The sequence below is a fragment of the Staurois parvus genome, unplaced genomic scaffold, assembly GCF_062004578.1.
Source record: "Staurois parvus isolate SC_StPar_1 unplaced genomic scaffold, SC_StPar_1.0 ptg000750l, whole genome shotgun sequence".
NCBI lineage: Eukaryota > Metazoa > Chordata > Amphibia > Anura > Ranidae > Staurois > Staurois parvus.
Genome location: NW_028318546.1, coordinates 856,284 through 882,160, shown reverse-complemented (window position 1 = coordinate 882,160; position 25,877 = coordinate 856,284). Strand labels below are relative to the sequence as shown.

Sequence of the window (25,877 nt, the reverse complement as noted above, 5' to 3'; positions counted from 1 at the left end):
CTTCTTGATGCAATGACATACTAGGATGGAATACAACCCCTCCACAGGTGAATGTTGGGGTAAGGAGAAATGTTCAAGGATAGTAACTTTCAGTAACAGACTGCATCCTCATTTTTACATTTTTAAACATTATAGATGCTAGGGCTACAAATAATGACTACATGATCAAATAACATCTTACTTTTATATTGTTACAAATGCTACTTAAAGTTTGATGACATTTTTTTTAATGCATAAAGCTACCTGTTTCTGGCCTGCAGAAACTGGCCACCATTTCTGGAGCTCCCTTCATGTAAACAGTTAATTCACCATCACCTCCTATAACCTCAGTTATTACAGACATACGTTGCATGGCTGAGGAGAACGGGTACTGGAACAAAACATTCACTCCAAGCACTATGTTCTAGGGGGAATGAGATAACATACATTATTTCACCAAGTTATTACTTTCAACAATCAATATTTGATCTGCTATGAGGGTGCAGTCACACAATAACAGAACAGAAAACAAACTTTGGATGTGACGCAATTCCCAGTAATTATTAGGGTGTGTATAGAAGACTATTGTTAATTAACACTCATGATTCTTTACCAATTTTGTAACTGTGATCTATTTTAAACAATAAAAGCAGGGGTTTAGAAAAGGGAATAGCACGGGGGGTCCAATCTGAGTATCTGCTACCACCTGTGAGACAGGCAGTTCCAAAAAGGTGAGCTAGTAAGTTCAGAGCAAGGGAGGGTCTCCTTAGCTCCTCTTCAGTTCAGGTCACAAGACCCAAGGGATGGCTTCTCACTCTGAATTGCCTGGTTGTCTGATCCAGTGAGTGTATTATTGGGGGGGACTGTACTGGGTAAGATCTGTATTGAGGGGGGGATCTGTATGGGGGGAAAGATCTGTAATGAGGGAAAGATCTGCACTGGGGAGAGAGATCTGTCCTTAGTACTTAGGGGGACATCTGTATTGGGGGAGAGATTTGTGCTATGGTGGAGAGATCTGCACTGAGATCTGTAACTGGGGCGATTTGTACTCATGGGGAAAGATCTGTATATAGGGGGATAGTCCTGTTCTGATTAGAGAGCAGTACCGGGGGGGATCTATGCTTTGGGAGAAAGATCTATACTGGAGGAAGAAATATGTATTTAGGGGGAGAGATCTGTAATGGGGAATGATCTGTACTAAGGGGGAGAGATCATATGCTGGGGGAAAGATCTGCACTTAATGATGGGAAAACTGTACTGGTAGGGCAATCTGTATTTAGGGGAACATGTGCACTGGGGAGAGATTTGTACTGGAGGAAGAACTGTACTGGGGGGGAGATCTGTACTAAAGGGATGAAAATTGTTCTGGGGGGGTGAATAAGTACTTAGGAGGATAGGAAAAATCTGTACTTGGGGGGATATCTGTACTTGAGGGGTCTTTAATGGGGAATGGGGGGAGGGCTGTACTGGGGGACATCTGTACTTGAAGAGAGAGATGTACTTGAGGGAGCTCTACTGGCGCAGATCTGTACTGGGGGTGATGTATACTTGAGGGGATCTGTACTGGGGACAGATATGTACTGGGAGAAAGCTGTACTGGGTGGATCTGTACTGGGGGGAGAAATCTGTACTGAGGGGAGAGATCTGTACTAAGGGTAGAGAATCTGTACTGGGGAAAGAGATCTGTACTAGGGGGAGAAATCTGTATGGGAAAAAGATCTATACATAGAGGAGGAGAGATCTGTACTAGTGGGGGAGTACGTACTGTGGGGAGAGCTGTACTGGGGAGAGGGGAAAGATCTGCACTGGGGGAAGGGGGCTTGGATTGGTTAGGGAGGTATAATTTGTTGTACTCTGTCTAATAACCTACATGCTTCTGACCATTGTGTTTTGAACATTATGCATTCCTGAGCCCTGCACTATATACATTATCATGTGTATTTTGACATTCTAACCACAGCACTCTGTACACTGGGCTGTATATGACATACTCCTGAACACTGCACTATGTATTGTATAGCAGTTGGTGGATGCTAAGTAGTCACAGACTATGTGATTACTGACTTAAGTTTTTCTTTAAGGTAAGTTGTGTGCTGAAAAACATATGTATTGAATGATTTCTTACATGATTGTGCCAAGGATATGTATGTGTCTTTCAGATTCTCCCTTGTAGCACAAGGGAGAATAAAGCATATTTTTCAGAACAAAGACTGTGGCATATGTTACCATGTACATGTAGATGGCTCAAGTTTTAAGCACACTCACAACATGTACTGTCTGATTATTCTCTGCATGCCCAAGGTTGACCTCCCTTCAGGAAAAAAAAATACCTATGACCTGGACTTAAAGAATTACCTGCAGGGTGACAATATTGCATTTCATACTGCATGCAGCCTGTTTCCTTGCTATTAGTGTTTACCTCTGCAAGTGTGATATCAGTACTGTTTTTTGTGGAACATAACTTTATTATTGTTATATGCCTTTCTGTAAGCTAACTGTAAGATGTGGTTTGCCTCATACAGTGTACTTTTATGCACAAGTTTCAAGTATGCTAAATAAAACTACAATTCTACTAATTCACTAAATGGTGCAATGAGAAAAGTAATAAGGGTAAAGTGCAGTAACTCATATTGCCCAATATGATTTCAATTCAGACCAGTAAAAAGGATATTTGTTGGTTGCCATGGGTACTGCAATTTGTAGCTAATATTTTACACCTTTTCTAAATCAATATGTCAATCAATATATTTTACAGGCTATTACAATTCTGATGTCATTTTATTCTTGGTACTTATATTCAAATTATATTTTGGATTTGTAATACTGACAATGACCCTGATTTTTTTTAAAGAACTAGAGCATCTTCACTTTCAAAGTGAGTTTTCATTTATTGTAGAGAATGAGGTAAAACAAAGAGAAAATTCATTTTGCAAAAGTGCCTTATCATTAACTTTATGCGCCATGCTGAATAAAAAGTCTCTTTGCAAGAATTTCACTTTGCAAAAAAAAATCACTTAGCTTAGTGAATGAGGTTGTTCTGACTTCCATCATCCAATCAAGTGCAAGCATAAAACAAAATTTTTTACTCACCGAAAAATCCCTTTCTTGGAGTCCTCTGTGGGAACAGGAATTCAGAAGCTGTCAGATTATGAGGTTGCCTTCAGAAGTAATGAATGGCCGCAAACAAAAAGACTGTAGGCCAGCCTATGATAACCCTTTCTCTACTCTAGCAAGTGGTACCAAGCGCATGAATCATAGATGCAGATGATGGGATCTGTGTCCCTCAAATGACTCCAAGAAAAGCATTGTACATTCTCTCTCATCCATAGAGGGAAAAAGGGTATCACACACTGACAGGATCTCCAAAAGCAGTCAAACTCAGGGGTGGGCAACACAGTACCTACCACTAGCACAACGAAACAGAACTGAGAACTGCATGCAGCCCAAATATTAATTGAAACCCAGTGCTCAAATCTGACACCAGGTGAGGTTGAATCCCCTACCAGATTTGGAAACCTACTTAGATGAACAGAGGGAAGGCACAGAGAACCAACCTGATGCTCAAGATCAAAGCAGAACAGGCCACCACCAGAGGGGAATGACTGCACACAGAAGGAAACACCAAACCTGAAACAGCGAAAAGATGATTAGCCAGAACCCACCAAAACAGTTCAACAACAAATTCCTGTATATGGAAGAAAAAACTCACAACCAGATGTGCTCAACAAGAAAATGGGGCAAAACCCCTACAATGACCAACTGTTTAAGTTGGAATGCCCCTTTCTCTTGCTACCCTTTCTCTTTACACCTCTGACCCTTAGGTTCAAGAGACAAAACTCTGTGCCACTTAGTCTGGCAAATGCAGAAGTAGATGCAGGAGAAATTCTGACACCTTAACCACAGTGCTTGTGCATCTGTATAGACATCACATCTGTGCAGAACATAGGTTTAGATTCTTCTCACATGCCATAACAACTGAAGCGAAATTAAGGAATCCTTACTTTTTAAGAAAGCTACCATATATTAAACCCTGTTACATTCCTGTCTGGGCATGGCAGCGAATATCACAGACATTTGCTACAGTAGATGTTTTACCTCATTCACTAAGATAAATGAAAAAACACTTTTCAAAGTTAAAATTCACTTTGAAAGTGAACATGCCCTACTTCTTCAGTGAATCAGCTGCAATGTGTTTTCTTCAGAATACAACAGAAGTGGTGTTTGCACTCAATTTTTCTTAATTACAATCAGAGACTTACATTATACGATCCAGGCTGAGGTTGTACAACCATATTCTGAGTTGAGGATTCCTCATTATCACATGTACCAGCACCTTCTAATGCCTGTGTAAGTGAAAAATATTTTAAATTGGCAGTACTATTTCCATTTTTTATTGCGCGAGTATATAAAAAATGTGTATACTGTTCATATTACCCAGCCAGTGGCTTCAAACATTTTCAAGTCCAGAGGATCGCCTTGTAGATTCCCATCAACCATGATGAGAGAGTGACAACTTGTCATTGCTCCAAACATGGGCCCCCAGGAAAGCTCACTCATCTGGTCATGCGTAAGTATTTTCTGGAAGCTATGGTCAAAGTAACAAATTATGCAAAATCAAGTAAGTTAATATTTGTGTAAAAATCTTAAGCTTTCAGACTGGATGATCCACCACTCCAGCAGAGATCACCTTACCAAACACCTACGTTTTGCGTTTTGTCCATCCCAAAAAGATGGTTAACATAATATTGGATTAACATTTCAGTATACAGTAGGTCCAATTTAATGACACTTAACCACTTCCAGTGTGGAGGCTGTATATATATATATATATATATATATATATATATATATATAGCCTTGGGAGCAAGTGGTTATATCAAGATCATGGCTGCAGTTTCTGATCCAGAAATATGCATCTCCTAAATATTGTATACCATTATCTGTCTATCATTCCTCTGATTAAGCCCAAAAGTAATTGTTAGCCTCGTAAATGACTCTAGGGGTTTGGCTTAAAGTGGTTGTAAACCTCTGCCATGAAATATGAACAAAGCATATCCCTCTATAGTGTGTACTTGTCTCAATCCAGAGCACCAGGTGTCATTTCACTCTACTGCCTTGTTCCTCTCCAATGCGCACGTGTCAGGAATCAAGGAATGACCAGAAAGGTGTGGACTGACACAGGGAAACGCAGGTTTCAGGTATAGTATTATACAGGTATTATTAGCCACCCAGATATATATATATAAACGCACAGTGAACAAACTAACCTTCCACTAATCTTAGGAGGTGCAGGAACACAGGCGTAGTCAGGGCTGGAGAGGTGGAATGGTCAGGCCGGCCGTAGGGTTCTGTAACGACTGCCTGGTGGTACCTCTAGCGGTCCTCAGGGCAGGATTCCCCAGGGCGCGGAGTCTAAGTCCCAGTCTGCTATTCACCAGGGCCCCTGATGGTGGGGATGGACTTGGAGCAGACAGGAACCAGGTCGCGGCCCCTGAGTACACCTGCTAGTGATAGAGGGATCCGCCAGAGGTATGTGCAGGTACGGCTGGATCCGTGCAGGATGGATGGATGGCAGAGTAGTGAGCGTGGTCAGACGGGCCAAGTCAGCAACGTGCGGGCAGCAAGGTATCAAAGGAGCAGGCAGAGAATGGTCAAGGTCACAAGCCGGGTTCAGTAACTCACGGACAGCGCAGTACAGAGGATCAGGCAGAAGGATGGTCGGGGATGAGCCAGTAGTCAGAACAGGAGACGGTCAACAGGAATCAGGATCAGACAGGGTCGGCAACAAGGTATCTTCTCACAGGAACTAGGAACAGGATACAGGGGCACATGGGGAGACATACACCAAGGCCCAGAGCACAGGCCTGGTCATGCCTTATATACACCTTTCTGTAATCAGCCCCAGGTTTGGCTGATTGTGAGCTTCTGGCTGCTAAGAGCACCCGCTGGTCAGCTCTGGTACTGCAGCCCACACGGCAGGTAAGTCCCAGCACCAGTGCTGAGTCCATTGCTGAGAGCACCCGCTGGTCAGCTCTGGTACTGCAGCCCACACGGCAGGAGAGTCCCACCACCAGTGCTGAGAGCACCCGCCGGTCAGCTCTGGTACTGCAGCCCACACGGCAGGAGAGTCCCACCACCAGTGCTGAATCCATTCCTGACAGCACGAGTCATTTCTGACAAGTCTTCCTGACACTGAAAGGTAAAAAGGTGACAGAGGAGGGAGCTCCAGCACATTATCTGTGATTGACAGCCTCAGTTATGTTCCTGTGTGCTGTGTGAAGGGGGGGCCCTCCAATTAGCTCTCAGAGCTTTCCTGATTGAGATCTACAGAATGTAACTTCAGATCCCCACCCCTTGCATTCTGAAGCTCAGAAAAACTGTAAATTCTAAATTCTGGGCTTTGAATAGCTGCTGAGAAGAGAGGGCTGTAGATAGACAGGTACACCTTATGTAGGAGGATTTTTTTCATATTTGTGGATCACCTGAAGTTGGTCACTTCACTAAGTGTATGTAGGGGGTTTACAACCACTTTAAGCAGTACAAACCTAGAAGCGGAGATGGGCATGAGGACACATAACTTGGATAGTGCAGACCTCTGGATCAGGGGCATTGATATGGATAATTTACTTGTTATGTCCTACCACTCCCCAATCTTGATATCTGTTTTCCTTAAATAGACCTATAAAGCCCTCTGATATTTAGATGCTGTCAGATGCTAATTAGTATGTAAGCAGCAAAGTAGTATCATACAAAAATGAATATTCATTTCAAACTTACCAATTTCCACCTGACTGTATAACACCCATTAAATCAAGTCCATCTTCTGTTAAAGTGCCAGTCTATATAGAAGTCAAAAAACACATTAGTGCTAAAATGAATATATATATATTGTTTATTAGTTCTATTAGCTGAGCACCTTTGTTCCTTTTTACAGGCTCTTTTTTAGTGTTCTTACAGGCATTTTAATCATTTTTGCTGGAACATTTTTTTTTATAATTGTTAGCCAATGATAACTACTAGGGAGGGGGAAGGACTCCTGTAGGGACAAAACTGCTTGAAGCTTGTAGCTCAGAAGAGGCTCATATACTTTGTTGAGCTACAAACCTCAAGTAACACTACATTAAGGTGTGAACAGGCATAATCGAAAAATATGGGTTTTTGGATTCAGAGCTTTTTGGAGCTTTGAGCTATAAAATGCTCAGGTGTGAATAGTTTAAGCCAAACTGAATTCAGAATAGCAATTATAAGTGTGGTCAATTTTTTTCTACTTATTGCTACATTGGAGTTGACCAGAGTTTCTTATCATGATTACTAAATGGCTCCAGTGTCATTTACACTTCAGTTCCCACCAGCACCATGTTGTTATACTTCAGTGAAGTGAAGCAATTCAAACAAAAGCAGTAGGATTGTTATTAGTTCATGTTGTGTGCTGTTGATTTGAAAATATGTTTTTTTAAAGAAATAATTAAATATAGGGATTTTCATATTTACTTTATCAAAACAGAACAGATTAAGCTGCCCACACATGTTTATTCTGTCTGGACTGATGCAGAAGACACTTTTCTTCTTTAGCCGGCTTTGAGCGTAAAGAATCCCAACTGTCAAAGCTGCTGGAATGATTGGACAAATTGCAGATGTCAAAAGTACAAGAGATTCCACAATTATTCTCCAAGCAGAAACCTATGATCAAAGAAATATATTTAGAACATTTAACAATTAAAGATGGTCAAGGAGAAAGGTTCTCAAAGTGCTAATGGGGCCTTTATGAAGCTTTACTTTATGTCACGCCTTTTTTTTTTTTTCAAATGCACAGTGCCATAGATTTTAGGCCTAGGGTGAGTTAGTGAAGGGTAGTTTTGATACTGATTGACTATAATGCACTCAAGCACCCAGCCAAATTTAGAGAAAATGAATGATCTTGAAATTCCTTTTATATGGACTGGGCGCTTTTAAAGGTTCACTCTTTGAATTAAATTATATCTCTTTAAAAGAAAAGACAATAATTACACAGAAATCCTGCACCTGCCCAATCAACAAGAGCTTATTAATTTAACTAATACAAAAGATTTAGCTGGTGAAATATTAATAAAAAGTATAAAAGCAGGTAATAGGTGTACCATGTGTTCCTATGTGCCAGTTAAGTGAATTATGGGTTTGATTACAGGTATACAGATTTTTCACATAAGAATGCTGTGGTACTTGTTGCCAATATGCCATGGTAGAGAATGCATTTAAGTAATGATAAGAAAAAGTGTCAATTTTTACTGAACTGTAATCAGATGTATTGTTGTTTATGACCCAATGCACACTGCTATATAAAATTCAGTACAGCAGCGCTGCATACAGAGCCATTAAGATTTTTACCTTTAAATACAGTAATTTACACCTACACACCTGTATACTCAAGAACATGCATACAAGGGTACAGGAGTGTAGACTTATAATACAGCACTGGATGAATATTTAATTATTAGGTTCCCTCCCACTTGGCTACCTCCCACTGCCTCCTTTGATTCTTGCAGGAAGGGGGGTGATCAGAGCGCCTGGATGGGGGAGAATGGAACTATTACTGGGACAATCACCCGTGGCAGGAGAACCAGGAGAGAGCGGAGTCTCTGAAGCCAAGAGAGTGCAGTTTTTTGAGGAGGAGGGGGTGGTCAACCGTGTCAAAAGCCGCAGAGAGGTCAAGTAGTAGGAGTATAGTATAGTGGCCATTGGTTTTGGTGGTTAGTAGGTCATTGGTGAGTTTGAGTAGGGCAGTTTCTGCGGTGTGTAGGGGGCGGAAGCCGGACTGTAAAGGGTCGAGAAGGTTGTTGTCGGTGAGATGGGAGCTCATGCGATTGTAGACTAAGCGTTCTAGGAGTTTAGAGGTAAATGGCAGTAGGGAGATGGGTCTTAGATTGTTCAGGTCGGAGGGGTCCAGGGAGGGTTTCTTAAGTATGGGAGTGATGTGCGTGTGCTTTAGAGGGGAGGGGAAGGTACCGGTGGAGAGGGAAAGATTGAAGTTGTGAGTGAGGGAGCATAGGATGGAAGAGGAGGGGGACCGCAGGAGTTGTGAGGGGACAGGGTCCAGGGGGCAGATGGTGAGGTGGGCTTCGGAGACAATCTTAGTGACCTCTTCGGTGGTAGTGAGGTCAAGGGAGGAAAGTGTTGAGGGGGTTATTGTGTGAGGAGTGCTAAGTGCGGTGGGTGTCTATGCAGTGGCGAAGTCCCTACGAATTGCGTCAATCTTGTTTTTGAAGTGGTTGGCAATCTCGTGGGCGGTGAGGTACTGGGTGGAGGTGGAGGCAGAGAAAGTAGAGAGTTAAAAGTGGAGAAGAGCCGGCGAGGACTGGACATATACAGACTATGACAATTAAAGGAAAAAAGCTTATAGTTGGTGATATATGCATTCAACAGGGACCTGCCAAATTTCGATCCGTATATGGGTATGCTGTAGATTGACATCTGTACAACCACCCTGTTGGAAAATGTCTGCAAAATTGGTGCTGATCAGTCTATCCCGAGAGTGGTGAAGTGTCCTAGGAATAAAATACCCCAGCATGAGTGATTCCCCCATCCACTTTGAGTGTGTGGATAGGGGAATCAAGTTATTTCTTTCCTTCAACCTGCTGGTTGAACAAAAGAAAAATGAATCATGTATAGGCTTTTTCTGTCAGAGAAGACAATGCGTATGCTCACTTTTATTTTTTCATTTCCTTCCCAAACAGAAACTAATTAAAATTGAAAAATAGCTCAAATTGGAATACCACTGACATCAGCATCATGCCGCTAGGTCTATGACATCTCTAATATTCTGCTGCAAAGCAAAAAAAGGAAGTATATATAGTTACATTGTAGTACCTTTCTCTGTGCAAATATGATGACAGCATAGACTATGCCGACAATAGCAAGAAATCCCAAAAATATGAAAAACCATTTTACATCTCGGTGTAGTTTGAAGTTCAGAGGTTTGGGATACAATATAGATCTCACCATGTCACCTTTAGTTGTATTAAATCCTAGGATAAAATAGAGTTAAGAAAACACAGTATTATTTAGCAATGGATTCAATATTTCAATTTTACCTATATTATATATTTAATATGACATGCATATAAATTATACACATGTGCAGTAAATATGTATACACAAAATGGATAATGTGTTTTCATATTTACATATTTGATAATAAATATATATATATATATTTAATATATAGTTAAATAAATTGGCAGTACAGCATTTTCTGTCATAGTAGTACTGCCTTAAAAGTCTTGGCATAGTTGACTATAGTCTTTTCTACACAATTGCTTTTGTGGTGACAGATTACAGAGGTATAAATAATCCTGGCAGCCCTTAAGTGAAATTGTTTCAAAGGTAGAGAGAAGGTAAACCTTAGAGTGAATGGTAATTTTAGAAGTGGATGCTGGAAGATTTGGAAATTTTTCAAAGCAATTATTCTGGCAATTACAGTTGCTAGGTCATCTACAGTTAGTCATTGTTAAGTACCAACTTAGTCAGGAATCAGCAGCAGCGATGGACAAATTTGCATGTCTACACATGCAAGAAGAGACTGTCTTATGCTTTAAGTGAGATTTATTTACAATGAACCAAAATTCATCCAAACACCAGCACACAGCAAATATAAAACTAGGATTAATGGCAACAGAAGCTGACAGCAGCAAAACACTGGAGTGAAAGGAATTAGTAGGGGAGGACCTAAATACCCTCCCAGCAGCCAGCATCAAATGGAAACTGACTATTGGGATCTGCTGGCTGCTGGGAGACACCTGCTGGTGGACACCAGAACTACAGCCCTCTTCTCTAGAAAGCACAGTGCCACCAGCAGGGGATCCATTAATTACAGCACTGCAAAAAGCAGTACAAGTCAATTTAGTGTAAGTACACTCAACAGTCTTGGACAGTTTTCCATTATTTACAGTCAGGTTTATGTCTTAAAAGCTATTATGACTGTATGGCAACACACAAAACAGCCATAAAAGTGGACAGTTTAATCCTTGTTTAATATTTGTCTTTTAAATCAAGGAAAATTCCTCATTCTTCATTTAAATATTCTGGCAATACTTAAAAACCAGACCTACCAGTCCTTAACACTACAGCTCTGGCTGGTCCTTGCGCAGTCGACTCTGTCCTTATGACATCTGTTCCACAGAATAAGACATGACGCTTATAATCTTCTCCACTGTACTGCGCCCAAGGCATTGTGTTATCTATTTGTGGTAATTGTGTTTTTGTTACAGGAATACATTCCCCTATGGAAACCCAGAAAAATAAGAATTAGGCATAGGTTGCAATGTGCAAAGATGTGCCCAGGCCAGCCAATGATAATTCATCTTACATAAAGGGAGTAATTTTATCTTTCAAAGGATTTGTATTTCTATCCATGCAGATCTGATATTTACACTACATACTACATCATACGTCTACCAGGGTAAGAGACCTGTTTTTTCTATGATGCAGTTCAGTAACACTTACTATAACACTTCTCCTCACCCCCACCCTGTGACAGTGAAAAAAAATGGGCAGCAAACTGATAACCTCATCTTGCTATCACTTATCTCTCCTCCTATCAGTGTGCTCCTTGCATTGCAGTGCAACTGATTGACTTCCTTTGCTGCTTCTCCCTTCCCTACAGTAAGCTATGTTGTACAGGGACAGCAATTCAGGTACTTACACTGCTTGCATAACAAAAATAGAGATGCACTAATAAGCTGCATAAATTTGTGTCTTTTATGTTCATCTGGAGTTTAGCTTTAAACCTTGTTACTGCCACCTCCATAGAAACTACTGCAGCGGATTCAGGGGGTTTTATACACACTTACAAAGTGTATGTAAATCTAATAAGCCGACTGTCAAATGTCAGATGGAAGCAATTTGGTGGCTGTGGAGCCACTGGCTCTTTGGAAACACCCTGGTAACTGGTTGACACGTTGGGTATCCATTACTCGTGCAACCAAGTAAAATCGATAAACTGGGTAATTTATTACATTTGTTTAAGCTAATTTAACTTTAGTGTATTTTTTCCTGAATTAAATAATAATATATATGATTAGAAAGACCACTATTGTATTCTCTAAGGTGTCTGCTTTCAGAACATACTGTTTTGTAATGTTGTTTTATGTAATATTCAAGCCTAAAATAATTTTTTAAAGGTATGTAAAAAAAAATGCAAAAATGACTCTGGCGGTGAATGGATTAAAGCAGTCAGTACAAGAAAAGATAACTTGTATACATATTGTTACATTTTTTTTTTACGCTGTACTAATGACACTGGGCAGGAAGGGGTTAACATCTGGGGAAATCAAAGGGTTAACTCTGTGCTGTTGTACTGTGTGCTGTGTGTGTGTTTTACAGTGTAAGCATATTGTTTTGTATTGCTCTGCTATGCAGAGCAATACAAAGCAGTGTGCAGGAGCTGACAGGGGAGAGATCTGTATTGTTTACATACAGACCTCTCCCCCTGTCAGGGATACTCGGTGAGCGCCAAGTGCCAGTGGGGAATCACTAGCCAGGACCCAGTGATTGACAGCTGAAGCCAATGGTGGCACGGGTAGTACGTGTGCCTCCTACCCGGAAATGCAAAATCACATATATTCGTGATTTTGCGCAGTCCTGCCGCCCTATAGCAGTATTTCTGTTATAGGATGGCGGGCAAGCGGTTAATGGCATTCATTACAATAGCTTTGATATCCTACCCCTTTAATGTAGCACAAGTGGACCCAAACAGAAGCATTGTATTTGTCCTGTAAATATACTCACCTGTCAGCATGCCTTCATTCACAATGCATGTCCCATTAATTAGAATGGCATCACATGACATGAAAAAGTTTTTGCCAGATAGAATAATAATATCCCCTGGTACTAACTGGCGTGATTCTATTTGGCTGTATTCTAAAAGAAAATGAACCATAAACATTGATTAAGAAGGAAATAACATTTATATAAAAGTTCTTCTTATATAACATTCTATCATTTACATTGGTTTACTTATTATAACCACATTATTCATTTACAAATGATCAAACTGCACAAGTACAAACTAGGAAAATATTTATGATGTTTCAGTTCAATGATATTTCTATTTAAAAATGCAAAATGAGCAGTAGAAATACGCTTGTAAATAAGAATAAAACAATCAAATGTTACATAAAAGCAACAATGAATCATTCTTTTAGAAGGTTTTGTTTCCTGGAGATATCATTTCTATAAAGGAAAGTATACTTTTGTTACAGCATTTCTGCACTGAGGACTGTACTGCTATATACCTTTATATAATCCTGTCATATGTTTCTTGGTTCAAATTAACTATTCTTAGCTTACCTTCATCTCTGCTGCTCACAGTCACCTTCATATTATTATGAGCTTTCACCAAATTATGTAGCTTTGTGGATTGCTATAAAATGAAAATACAAAACGCATTTTATGAATATAAGAATGAATACAAATCTGGAAATGATGCATTCACTTAGAACTTTAAATGTTTCTACAAATGTTAATACAAAGTGTTAATGTAGTTTTATTCCATGTGTCATTTGTTTGCTTTCCTTGTCAGGATGGACGCATGTGTTGCAGCTGCCATTTGTAGTGTCATCGCTGATCGATTCCCCTATGTCCATGTATTCATTCACTTAGCTTGTCCCTATTTGCTAAAGGGACAAGCAACATGTGTGCTAATGTGACAAAGCACTGTATGGTGAGCTCTCTGTAAATCGATCTGCCTATTTGTGTCAATTTCAGATCTAATTACTGTTTAGCTCTCACCTGCAGAGCACTAGACTGTGAATATGTAGTTTCTTCATAGGAAGTATCAGGTCTCACACTACAGACAGAGATCTGCCTGATGTCTCCTGTTTCTACACAGAAATTATGAACACAGGAATGTGAAGATTTACTCTACTACAGGCTGTGTGTACAAGCCAACAAATTACATCATGAAACCATAGTTGCCAACTGTCCTGGTCTGTCCCGGGCTCTATCCTGGATTTCAAGATCCTCACACTCACTGCAGTACTGCCAAGCGGGGTCATCAACACAGGACCATGACAGGCACATATTCCTCCCCCTACCTCCTCCATCAAATATGAAATATAAAAAATAGAGATTACTTGTAAAAATTTCACTTCTTCTTACTATTTTGTGGATGTACATTACTTAAGGCAGGAGAGCAGTAACAAAGACAGCTAATCATAATCAATTGGGGGTTCTAAGCCCTAACATTTGGAAGGACATCAAACATTGTGCTAGAAATGTGCAGAAATGAAAAAATGTGTTTTGTTTCATCTCACTTCGTTATTTAATAATTTAGTTTAGTTTTCAGAATTTGTTTAGTTTTGTTTATTCCTTTTCGAATTTGATTAAAATTTTCCAAATTCAGTCGGATTGAATCCAACATGACCGAATTCGGAAAATTTAAATCGAATTTGAAAATGAATAAACAAAGCAAATTCCAAAAATGAATTGAACAAATTTAACTAAATGAAATTATTTAAATAATGGATCGAAACGAAACCAATGTTTTTATTCTGCACATGCCTGGCACAAATTTAGGGCTGCCTTCATTCCTGTTCTCCTATCTGTAGTACTTTACAACCAAAACATAGTAAGAAGTGAAACGTATTCTATTCAAAATTTGAATTTCGGAAAACCTGTTTTAATTCTTTCGATTTTATTGTACTCTATTCTATTCTATTGTTTTTTTTCTATTCTATTCTTTTCTAATCTGTTCTACTCCAATGTATTCTATTCAAACTCAAATTTATTCAATTCAAATTTTGGAAGACGGTTATATTCTTTCTATTTTGTTCTATTCTGTTGTTGTTTTCTATTCAGTTCTATTATTTTCTAAATGTGTTTAATTAATTTTCTAAATTTGTTTAGTTTCATTTTTTCATTTTCAAATTTGATCTGAATTTTCCGAATTCGGTGGAATTGAATTCCATTTGACTAAATTAGGAAAATTCTAATCGACATTCAAATTTTAGAAGACGGTTATATTCTTTCTATTGTATTCTGTTCTATTCTCTTCTGTTGTTTTTTTCTGTTCTATTCTTTTATTTTCTATTCTATTTTGTTCTTTTCTATTTTATTCTATTCGTTTCTATTCTATTCAAATTTATTCTATTCATAAATCAAATTTTGTAAAACTGTTCTATTCTATTTTTTTGGGTATATTCTTTCTATTTTATTGTATTCTATTCTATTGTTATTCTGTCCTTTTCTTTTCTTTTCTATTCTATTTTATTTTCTATTCTATTCTATTTTCTATTCTAATCTATTGTAATCTAATCTATTCTATTTGCATTCAAATTTATTCTATTTGAAAATCGAATTTTGGAAGACTGTTCTATTCTATTCTATGTTTTTTTTCCATTCTAATCTTTTCTATTTTATTATTTTGCTTTATGTTGTTTTTTTATTCTATACTTTTCTGGTCTAATCTAATTTATTCTATTTGAATTTCAGTAGAAAGTTATATGCTTTCTATTCTATTCTAATCTATACTATTCAAATTTGAATTTATGCTATTTAAAATTCAAATTTCAGAAGATGATTATATCCTTTCTATTTCTGGTCTTGCACTAAGCTGCGCCCCTTCTGGTCAGAGGTACACCATATCACACAGAAATTTAGGGATCAGGACATATCTCTGGACCCTGCTCTATTCTTACTGCACCATCACAAAATACCCACTAAAGTGTATAGACTCTCAGTTATACCACTTATGAGCAGTGCGCTTGCATCCCAGTATACTGGAAAAGCATCGTTGCCTGTATTAAGGTTTACTAAAATACGAAAAATTAAAGAGATGGAAGACCTGATGGCTACAGAAAAGGGCACATGGGATACATGTTAGAAAAAAGTGTTTTTACTGACATGATCTTTCCCATTCAATGGAATATCAGTAGGATGTCATACGATGAAACGCGTAGGGAGGGGCTTGACAGCGCCACTTTTGTCTCTTGAGAGGGAATACAGAGGATTGCAGTGTCCTTGGATTTTAAAGTGCCATATACATGTTGTACATTTAAGTGCAATTTTACGTGTTTTTTTATTCAATAAAAGCTCTTCTTTGATGTTTTTCACAGCGGTGGAGGAGTATTGTGGATGATCTGGAGGGTTGTTCACATACGGAGTCCGCAACCAGTGAATAGAGATATCAAGAATATACAGGCAGCTGATCAGTGTAGAGGCGTGCCGAGGCACCAAATGCCCAGTTTGACCTACCTATGAAGGTGCTCGACATCTTGGGGTGAGTGGGGCTCTGGAGGGGGAGCACTAAGTGGATAAGAAGATTGATCATCGAATCACTTTGTTTCACATGTGTGGATGGAGGAAGTGTTTCACATTGGGACTATAAATATTTGGATGCAGTGGTGCACTGGGACTCTAATACTTATAACAGATGCACTGGACTTATGTTTATTATCATTATGGTTTGATTGACATTGGTTTCATTTGGCAGTATTGATATTCATGTTTGATGCACCATTTGCACATTATCTCACAAAAATGAACACAGGCTTAAAGCATTGGTTTAAGCACACATGGAATATAGGTATGTTATAATTTCCCCCTATCATAGGGACACAGGGAGGGGTACACTTTAAGACAACCAATTTTTATTGTTATGTTCATATGTGATATAGAGGTCACATTTATATAACTGTGGGTCACTATCACAAACGGATTGTGGCACTTTTTAGTTCACTGGTGGCAGAGCAGCATTTATTTATATTTGTATTCACATTTGTTTGCATTTACACTTGTGGTATTGTTAGCAGCAGCCAATATATCTACTCATTAAATATAGTCCCCTGCACAGGCTCCATTTTATACAATCCTTTCATTACATTTATGATAACTAGTGGCGTCCCTAGACAGGTGCGGGGGTGCGTGCTGCACCGGGTGACACCTACCGCACTGGGTGACACCATACCCGCTCCACGAAAAGGTAAGTTGTAAAGCATGCCGATGATCACCGCAGGATGGATCGGATCTGCGGATTGAGCATAATGGATTGGAGTCCGATTCATTATGTGCCCCAATCTGCAGATCCGATCCATCCTGCAGGGATCATCGGCTTGCTTTACAACTTACCTTTTTGTGGAGCGGGTCCGTTGTCACCCTGTATAGGTTGCATGCCGACGATCCCAGCAGGATGGACCGGATCTGTGGATTGGGGAGTATAATGGATCGGACTCCGATCCATTATGCTCAATCCTTATTTCCGATCCATCCTGTGGGGATTGTCGGCATGCAACCGATAAGGGGTGACAACGGACCCGCTCCACAAAAAGGTAAGTTGCAAAGCAAGCCGACAATCCCCGCAGGATGGATCGGATCTGCGGATTGAGCATAATGGATTGGAGTCCGATCCATTATGCTCAATCCGCAGATCCGATCCATTCTGCAGGGATTGTCGGAGGGGGTGTCACCAAGTGTTATCGCACCGATTGACACCAACCCTAGGGACGCCCTTGATGATAACGAAACTGTTACACAAGTTCAGATGTGAAATCTCAGTGGAATCATATGCTCTGAGCCATGCAAAGGTGTGTGCTCACAGTGAAGCACAACCACAGAACATTATGTAAAACAGCACACAGTTAACCCTTTGATCTCCCCACGTTAACCCCTTCATGCCCAGTGCCATTAGTACAGTGTCAGTGCTTTTTATTAGCACTGATCACTGTATTGGTGTCACTGGGGATGTCAGTGACACCAAGTCAGTTCCCCCCCAGTGTCAGAATGCCCTGCACAGTCTGGTAGTCCCACTATAAGTTGCTGATCGCTGCCATTACAATTTTAAAAAAAGTACATACCGCCATTTGTAAATGTTATAACTTTCATGTAAACCAATTAATTTACACATATTGGGATTTTTTTTAGCAAAGACATGTAGCAGAATACATTTTGGCCTAAATTTATGACGAAATTTGATTTTTTTACTGGACATGTTTAATAGCAAAAAGTCAAATATTTTCTCTGTTTTTTCAAAATTGACGGTCTTTTTCTTTTTAGAGTGCAAAAAATAAAAACCACACAGGCAATCAAATACCATTGAAGGAAAGCTCTATTCGTGGGAAAAAAAGGATTTACATTTAATTTGGGTGCAGCATTACATGACTGCGCAATTGTCAGTTAAAGTAATACCGCGCCATAACGCAAAAAATGGTCTGGTCAGGAAGGGGGGTAAATCCTCTGGAGGGCAAGGGGTTATTATTATTATTATTATTATTATTATTAATAATCTTAATTGCTTACACCTTATGAACTAATTAAGGTGGAGCTAAAAGAGAATTTGTTCACAGGCTTTGGAATGCATTTGCAGTAAAGGGCACAAATGTGTGACTACTCCTAAGGAAGGATTAAAAAGTAATTATAGCTGCTGTCATTTCATTAAAAAGATGACACCTATTCTGTGAACCAGACTTTTAAATGAAACCTTACATGAGAGAAATAAGGAGGCTGCCATTACTGATTTCCTTCTGAAAATGTTAGTTGTCTGGTTGTTATTCTGAGGCTTTTATGTCAGTGTTTGACACTGACGCAAAGCAAGTTTACAGATCAGGAAGAAATATGAAAAAGTCAGAAGATATTTATTCCAAGTCTGTGATTCAGAAAGTGCTAAAGCCAACTGGGTAGATTTACCTATAGCAATTAGGCTGTTCATTTTGCAGAGGAATTTTCACTTTGCAAAGGGGTTTTCACTAGCTTATCGAATGTGGTAAAAATTCACTTTGAAAAGTGTACCCTATTATGTATACGGAAAATTAAGAAAAAACAATATTTTTGCTTGAATATGATTGGATGATAGCTGTCAGCTGAGCTTCATCAGTGCATCTTCTTTTACAAAATGAACAGCCTGTTTGCATTTAGTAAATCAACCCTAAAGTGTCAGCATGAAAACCAGACAACTGGAATCTTCAGAAAGAAAAGTCAGCAATAGTGATGAACCAAACCTTGGGTTTGGTTTGAAGAATGTTCACAAACCATAAGTAAAGTTCAGGTTTCAGATCTGCATCCCACTGAATCTTAAAAAACAGTAATGCCTATAGGCAAAGGCAAGGGAGCTGGAATGCCCTGCCCAGGGGAACCTGCATCAAAGCAAAAAACATTTTTACATCATATTTGTTGGGGAGCAGCATTTTTAATAATGCCTTGATTTATTTTATAAACATGCCTGTTTGGGATAGGAGAGATGTCCTTATCCCACCTGTGATGTGCTGCATGTGTTTGATGTATATGACCTTTGGAAAAAGTGACAATCACAAGGAAAGAATATGATGTTTAAAATACTTAAAATATAAGAATAAGCGAGCGCCTCATAAGAAAACGTACAGCAGCTGTACACCAAAGGCACCATATAAGACCTCCCAATAAACAGTATATAAAAGGTGCAGCGCTAATATACAAATAAATGAAGATAATTATACATAAAAATTCAAGGTGACATAGTGCATCTATTTAATAAACACTAATGTGTCTGATAAACGTGAGGAAAGGATAATGTCCAAACAAGAATTCAATGTGAGGATGTGACTAAACTTCCAAACGTTCTGATGCTTTCCAGGCAACACCGACTGTGTGCACGGTGATAAATGGGGGTACAAATTGCGCACTCACCAAATGCGCAACCTTTATGCGCTTTTCTCTCAAATACAAGACCTCCACTCCCTCATCTAGGGTCTGGTCAGATCTGGTCAGGTCCCCTTCTTAATCCAAAACCTTGTAATCAGCCTCCTCCTTTGATTATCACCACTCTCCAAGATACCTGGCTCCCTCAGGAGCTCAGAAGAAAGCAAAAGGAGGCCAATAGTGCAGTATGTCTCAAGGATGCATTTATTCCCACACACAAACAGCAAATACAGGCATGGAAGAAGTAAAAGAATACTGACCCTATATGTAGTAACCGCCGGGCCCCTCGTGGTACCGGCGGTGCATGCGTCAATCAGCTGAAGCCTGACCCAGACGCGTTTCGAGCAATAGCTCTTTATCAATGGGTATTCGGCTGTCAGCTGCCGACGCTACTGTGTTGTTTAAATAGGGGAAATGATGCATGTATAATTACCATGCGCCATTTTCCCGAAGTGAGCTGTCCTCAAAACAAACGCCATATTGGCGTAGTCTCTGCTACTGCGCATGCGCGAGCATAGCGTCGGACCAGAGCGGACATCTACCCACCACACGCCATTTTCCCAAGGAGAAGTGTCCTCAAAGGTGGTAGCCATTTTGGCGTAGTTCATGTAACCGCGCATGCGCGAGCATAGCGTCGGAACAGGGCGGACATCAGAACATGATCACCGAGGGGAAATCGTTGCCATGGGGACACAGCACACTAAGTACCAGTAAAAAAGGACATCATACATCAGTATAACGATCCAATAGTATATTACATTACCTCAATGTTAGTATATATACCAAAAAACGGACTTTATTAAACAGGTCCTTAAATTTCTCAAGTTATATCTCAACATATGGCAATTTACACCCTAGGTGATCTTTTATGTCCAATGTAACAACAATATTGTTATGACAATAATAAGTCATTATAGATACATCTAAAATACAATCCCACATACACAATACAGAATGTTTCACATCCAATTGTGGTGCTACCCTCCGGCAACACCATACATATAGTCTTATATAAAATTACATAATAAAATATTTAATATATAATTTAAAACCAATGTCTCTCAAATATATCTAAATAAAAGTAAATATATGGGAGAATACCACACCTAAATGGGCATAATCCCAAAGTAATAAAAACTAGCCTAAATTCTTTAAAAAACTATAGACTTCGTCACAACCAGAACTCGAAAGGGAAATGCCAAAATTTGGCATAAAAATACATTAGTCATAACATCCGATTAAAATGTGAATACCATGAGGCTCTACTCCTACCCAGTAACTAGCTATTATCTATAAAGCAGTTCAAATCTAGCTCTATATTAAGCCCCTTTGGTCGCATAGAATCCATTTGGAAAATCCACTTAGTTTCCATCTGTGACACCGCTCTCTTCCTATTGGTGCCCCTCCAATGCGGTTGAACCATGTCTATGCCTACAAACATCAAAGATGATGGATCTCTATTATGATGTGTTCTATAGTGCATAGAAAGTGAATGGTCCTTAAAACCTTTCTTCACATTATTCACATGCTCCCTAAGTCTATCTTTAAGTTTCCTGGTCGTGCGTCCAATATATTGTTTTTTACAGGGACACTGTAGAAGATAAACAACGTACCTACTATTGCAGGAAATAAAGTTCCTGATCCTAAAGGTTTTACCCGTAATCGTAGAGGTGAAATCTTCAACTTTTCGTTTCCTTTTACCATTACAAGTGCATATGACACACTTGTTACATGGAAAAAAGCCCTTAATTTCTCCGAATAAAGATACAGACTGCGGAGGATTAATAATGTTTGGGGCAATAAGACTTCTCAACGACTGTGCCTTTCTGTATATTATTTCAGGCTTATCTGGCAGAATCTTGGTTAGAATTGGGTCTGCTTTGAGAATTTTCCAGTTCTGATTTATTATTTTGGAAACCATTTTATATTGTCTGGAGAATGTAGTTATGAAAGGACAGACTTTCTGTGGCTTCTTTAGAGTATTACCCGCCAGTAATGTCTCTCTATCCATATCCGCTACATTATGGATAATCTGGGTAAGATGCGTTTCTTCGTATCCCTTTTCCAAAAATCTATCCTTCAAAATCTCAGCCTGGGATAGGTAAGTATCTACCGAGGTACAATTTCGCCTTATTCTAAGGAATTGTCCTTTTGGTATATTCGAAAGCCACAGGGGGTGATGACAACTATTAATAGGGATATACCCATTTCTATCCACTGATTTGAAAAAAGATGAGGTGACAATCTTATTATCCAAATTCATTAATGCCAAATCTAAAAAGTTGATGTTAGTCTTACTGTATTCAAATGTCAATCTGATGTTCAGGGTATTGTTATTGAGCGTCCCAAAAAAATTGATTAATGCTTGTTCGTCTCCTTTCCATACTAGGAGGATGTCATCAATGTATCGTTTGTAAAAATATAACTCTGGCCAATCTCTGGCATACACGACATCCTCCTCCCATCTGGCCATAAATAGATTGGCCAGACTTGGAGCGAACTTGGCTCCCATAGCAACACCCCTTGTTTGCAGATAAAAGGAACCATCGAACCAGAAATAATTTCTGGTCATGGCGAAATCCAACAATGTCAAGATAAAATTCTGGTGTGAACCTGTTAAAACCGACTCATCAAGATAAAACTTAACAGCCTGCATGCCCTCTGAATGGTCAATGCTGGTATAGAGAGACGTAACGTCAGCAGTGACTAAAAACGTATCGTTATCTACAGAAAGGTCATTTAATTCTTGCAGGACCTGTTTGGTATCCCTCAGATATGAGGGAGTTTTCCGTACCAGCGGCTGTAAAAAATAATCGATGTATTCACCGACTTTTGAGCACAAAGACCCGATTCCACTGATAATAGGTCTACCCGGGGGATTCTCAGGATTTTTGTGCACCTTTGGGAGAATGTACATTATCGGTAATCTTGGGGCTAAAGGACATAGGAACTCTTTTTCCTTTTTGTTTACTATATTATCCCGATAGCCCCTGTTTATAATGTCTTTTAGAACTTTCTTGTATACTCTCAGGGGATTTTTTGACAAAGGACAATACGTATCCCTGTCTTCAAGAATATTATAGACTTCCTTAATATAGTTATCCTTGCTCAGAATTACAACCCCCCCTCCCTTATCGGCGGGTCTTATAACCAAATCTTTCCGACTTAGTAAGGAATCAATAGCTTTACTTGACTCAAGATTATCATGATTTCTATAATTTTTTACTTTAACTGCCGCTAAATCTTTCAATGTAGTTTCTTTAAAAGCATTTATATAATGTTGTGACTGTGGAGGAGGATTAAACAAAGATGCATTATGCAAATTAGAATACGTTGTTACATTTGAAGTGTTTCTTGATATAGGGTTTAAGGAAAAATGTTTCTTTAGTGATACCGATCTAACAAATTTATGTAGATCGATATATGTACGGAATTTATCCAACTTATTATCTGGTGCATATTTCAATCCCTTATCAAGGAGGTCCAATTCCTGTGGGGTCAAAACCTTACCACTCAGATTAAAAATTCCTTTACCCTTCAGAATTTCCTCTTTTTTGGGTCTGTTGACCCTCTTTCCTCCCCTCTTTCCTCTGCTCGAACGCTTCTTTTGCGTGAGCTCCCCTCTCCTAAAAAATGAACCGGAGCAATATTCCGGTTATCATTTTGATACGACACATTATTTACCATAGGGGGGTGATATGCATTATTCCTACAATGATGTTTAAAATGCCAGCAAATTAAAGCTTTGGCTGCTTTATTTATGTTTGTAAACAAATGGCTATGAATTCCCTTACAGACTTACAAGGTCTATGTTCGGCCATGGTATGCATACAACCCTGAGCAGCTTCATGTCTGCTTTTAGGAAGGCGTTTGAGGGGAGTTAAATTGCGGCTCAGGCTTCTGATTGTACTGCCCCATGGCAGCATGTGTGCACTATATTTGTTCTGTGATGTCATGCAGACCCCACCCCTGTGTTTACATGGCTAGGGAGTCACAGCCAGTAACTTTATGGGTTTGGAGGACAAGGAATGAGAGCAAGGAAGCTGTCATATATCAAAGCAGTACAAATACAGCTACTATACATGACATTTGTATCCTGTCTTACAGGTAAATTTTGCGTTCAAACACTCAAACAGACAAAGTTCAGTCTGTACTTTTGTTTGGACCCAACTTTCAGCTTATCGCTCCTCCAGGATTCTGGGATGTTTGTCAAACATACCTGAAGATTGGATGCCAAATCCAAACCCTGCTGAAGTCAATGGGAGCCGAATCTTTGAAATCATTTTGGGCCATTTCCATGGCTAATACTGTATGCAACAGATCGTCAAAAAAGGGCATGGGTAGCTAGACTCTGCATTGCGGGACATGTACAAATGCAATAACAAACTTGAAAAAAAAGTTCTGCAGGAAGCAACATTTATAATATTGCTTGAAGTGGAAGATTAAAACTGCAAAATTTATTTAAACAGCATCCCTACTGGCTTATTTTTCTTATAAAAAGAAAAGACATGGGGACCCCATGACATGGGGACTCTTTAACAAGACCCTTACACCAAGCAGTCAGCCAACCAGGCCATTCCCCTCCTGAACCAAAGCACCTTGTTCCCATGTTGATGAAGGCAAGGACCTCTTCCCACGAACCTGGCTGGTAGTTGTGAGAATGTGGGGGTGACTTATTAGAATGTAGAAGCCCCCTTTGAAGTAAGGAGGCCCCCGATATTGCCCTCAACATGAGTGCCCCTGGTTACACACTCATAAAAGCACTGAAATGTAAATAAATACACACACCTTTGGAAAAAAAACACACACTCTGTGTTTCAAGTCTCATCTGGTATATAAACAAAGGGGTGGGAATATTGGTGGCCTCATTGACTTAATATTACCATGGCCATATTTGGTCATTATTATTGCCCAAATGTGGCTTTGTTGTGGCTATGTCTGGACAACAATGTCAGCCTCTATCCTTCCTTTTTTGCTCACATGGCCAGGGATCCCCAATCACCAAATGAATAGGGTCAGGTGGCATCACTAGTTGCTAAGCACATGTTGGGTGTCAGTACCTGATGCTTCCTTAACCATTGACAGAGAAAAAGGAATCTGCCATATATAGTATCAATAGAATAAATGCTACTACATATGACCATCAGCTCCCACCAAACAAGCTAAAAGTTTGGCATTCAGACAAATACACAAACAAGCAAAGTTTGGTCCAAACCTGGCGTCTGACTGAACTGGGTGCTCCTCCCTAGTCAGCACTGGCAGCCTCCATGTTTCCCTCAAAACAAGAGTTTCAATAGTGATGTTTCCAAATATCACTGCTGTACTTCAGAGAAGATATAAATGTGATAACATTTACCTGTCTGAGTTCCATAAGAGATATGGTGATAGTGCAGAAACATAAGAGAAGGATTGCAATGGCATAACCCAGATAACCTTCAGCCAGCCACAGGACCACAGTGAAGAGCTGGTACACATAGAATAGGTTTAATATCTGTGAAAATTAAAATAAATATAGATGTAAGACTATAAAAAGAAATAAAACATGAACATCACAATAATTTACATAAATACACATAGGTACACACCTTATTGATAAATAATTTCCAGAGTGGTGCAACTTCAACTTCAATTGTGTTATATCCACACACTAATCTTCTACAGACAGCAAGAAAATAAAAAAAGATTAATTAAAATATATTTACTTAATATTTAGCATATTGTAAATGAATTCCAAACTGGTATATTCCTAACCACACAGTGTTTGGATAAAACTAATGTTATCAACTATTGGGAAGCAGAAAAAGGTAAGGTTTATTTGGGGCTGATTACAAACTATACAGAAGTAAACTGCAAAATTGCTGTTTATATCAATCATTTAGATTTCAGTTTCTATTTTTTCAAGCACATTCAATAAATCTGACAGCCTCTTAAAGAGAAAAACCTTTCTTTTCCTATTTTTAATTTTAATATCTCAAGTATTCCTTCAATTAAAGTGTTTAATTATTGGTCATAACTCTCAGAATTGGCAAACTTAAAATGTGTTCCATTTTAGTATAAATGACACTATTACTGAACTTGAAAAACCAGAAACAAATGCAACCCATAAATAAGTACAATGTTCAATACAAAAATAATACATACAAACAATGTCCCTTAAGAGTGAGGCCAAGACATGGCAACTGTAGCTGAAGCCTCTTTTAGCTTACCTGCAGATACGGTTGATCAATGTGGTGTACGCCCACTAGTTTTGCTATTGT

The 25,877-nt window shown here is 39.1% G+C and overlaps 1 protein-coding gene across 1 annotated transcript in view; it reads right to left on the bottom strand.

Annotated features, from left to right (window-relative positions):
* LOC149445011 (putative cation-transporting ATPase 13A4) overlaps positions 1-25,877 on the bottom strand; it is an 88,410-nt gene that overhangs the window by 30,784 nt on the left and 31,749 nt on the right. Inside the window, exons 6-16 of the mRNA XM_089654289.1 lie at positions 25,206-25,275; positions 24,977-25,111; positions 13,303-13,375; positions 12,742-12,873; positions 11,064-11,234; positions 9,823-9,980; positions 7,471-7,659; positions 6,757-6,818; positions 4,414-4,564; positions 4,239-4,322; positions 244-403 (exon numbers count right to left, since the gene is read on the bottom strand). Of these exons, the coding sequence (XP_089510415.1) occupies positions 244-403; positions 4,239-4,322; positions 4,414-4,564; positions 6,757-6,818; positions 7,471-7,659; positions 9,823-9,980; positions 11,064-11,234; positions 12,742-12,873; positions 13,303-13,375; positions 24,977-25,111; positions 25,206-25,275 (1,385 nt within the window). The remainder of the gene's footprint in view (positions 1-243; positions 404-4,238; positions 4,323-4,413; positions 4,565-6,756; positions 6,819-7,470; positions 7,660-9,822; positions 9,981-11,063; positions 11,235-12,741; positions 12,874-13,302; positions 13,376-24,976; positions 25,112-25,205; positions 25,276-25,877) is intronic.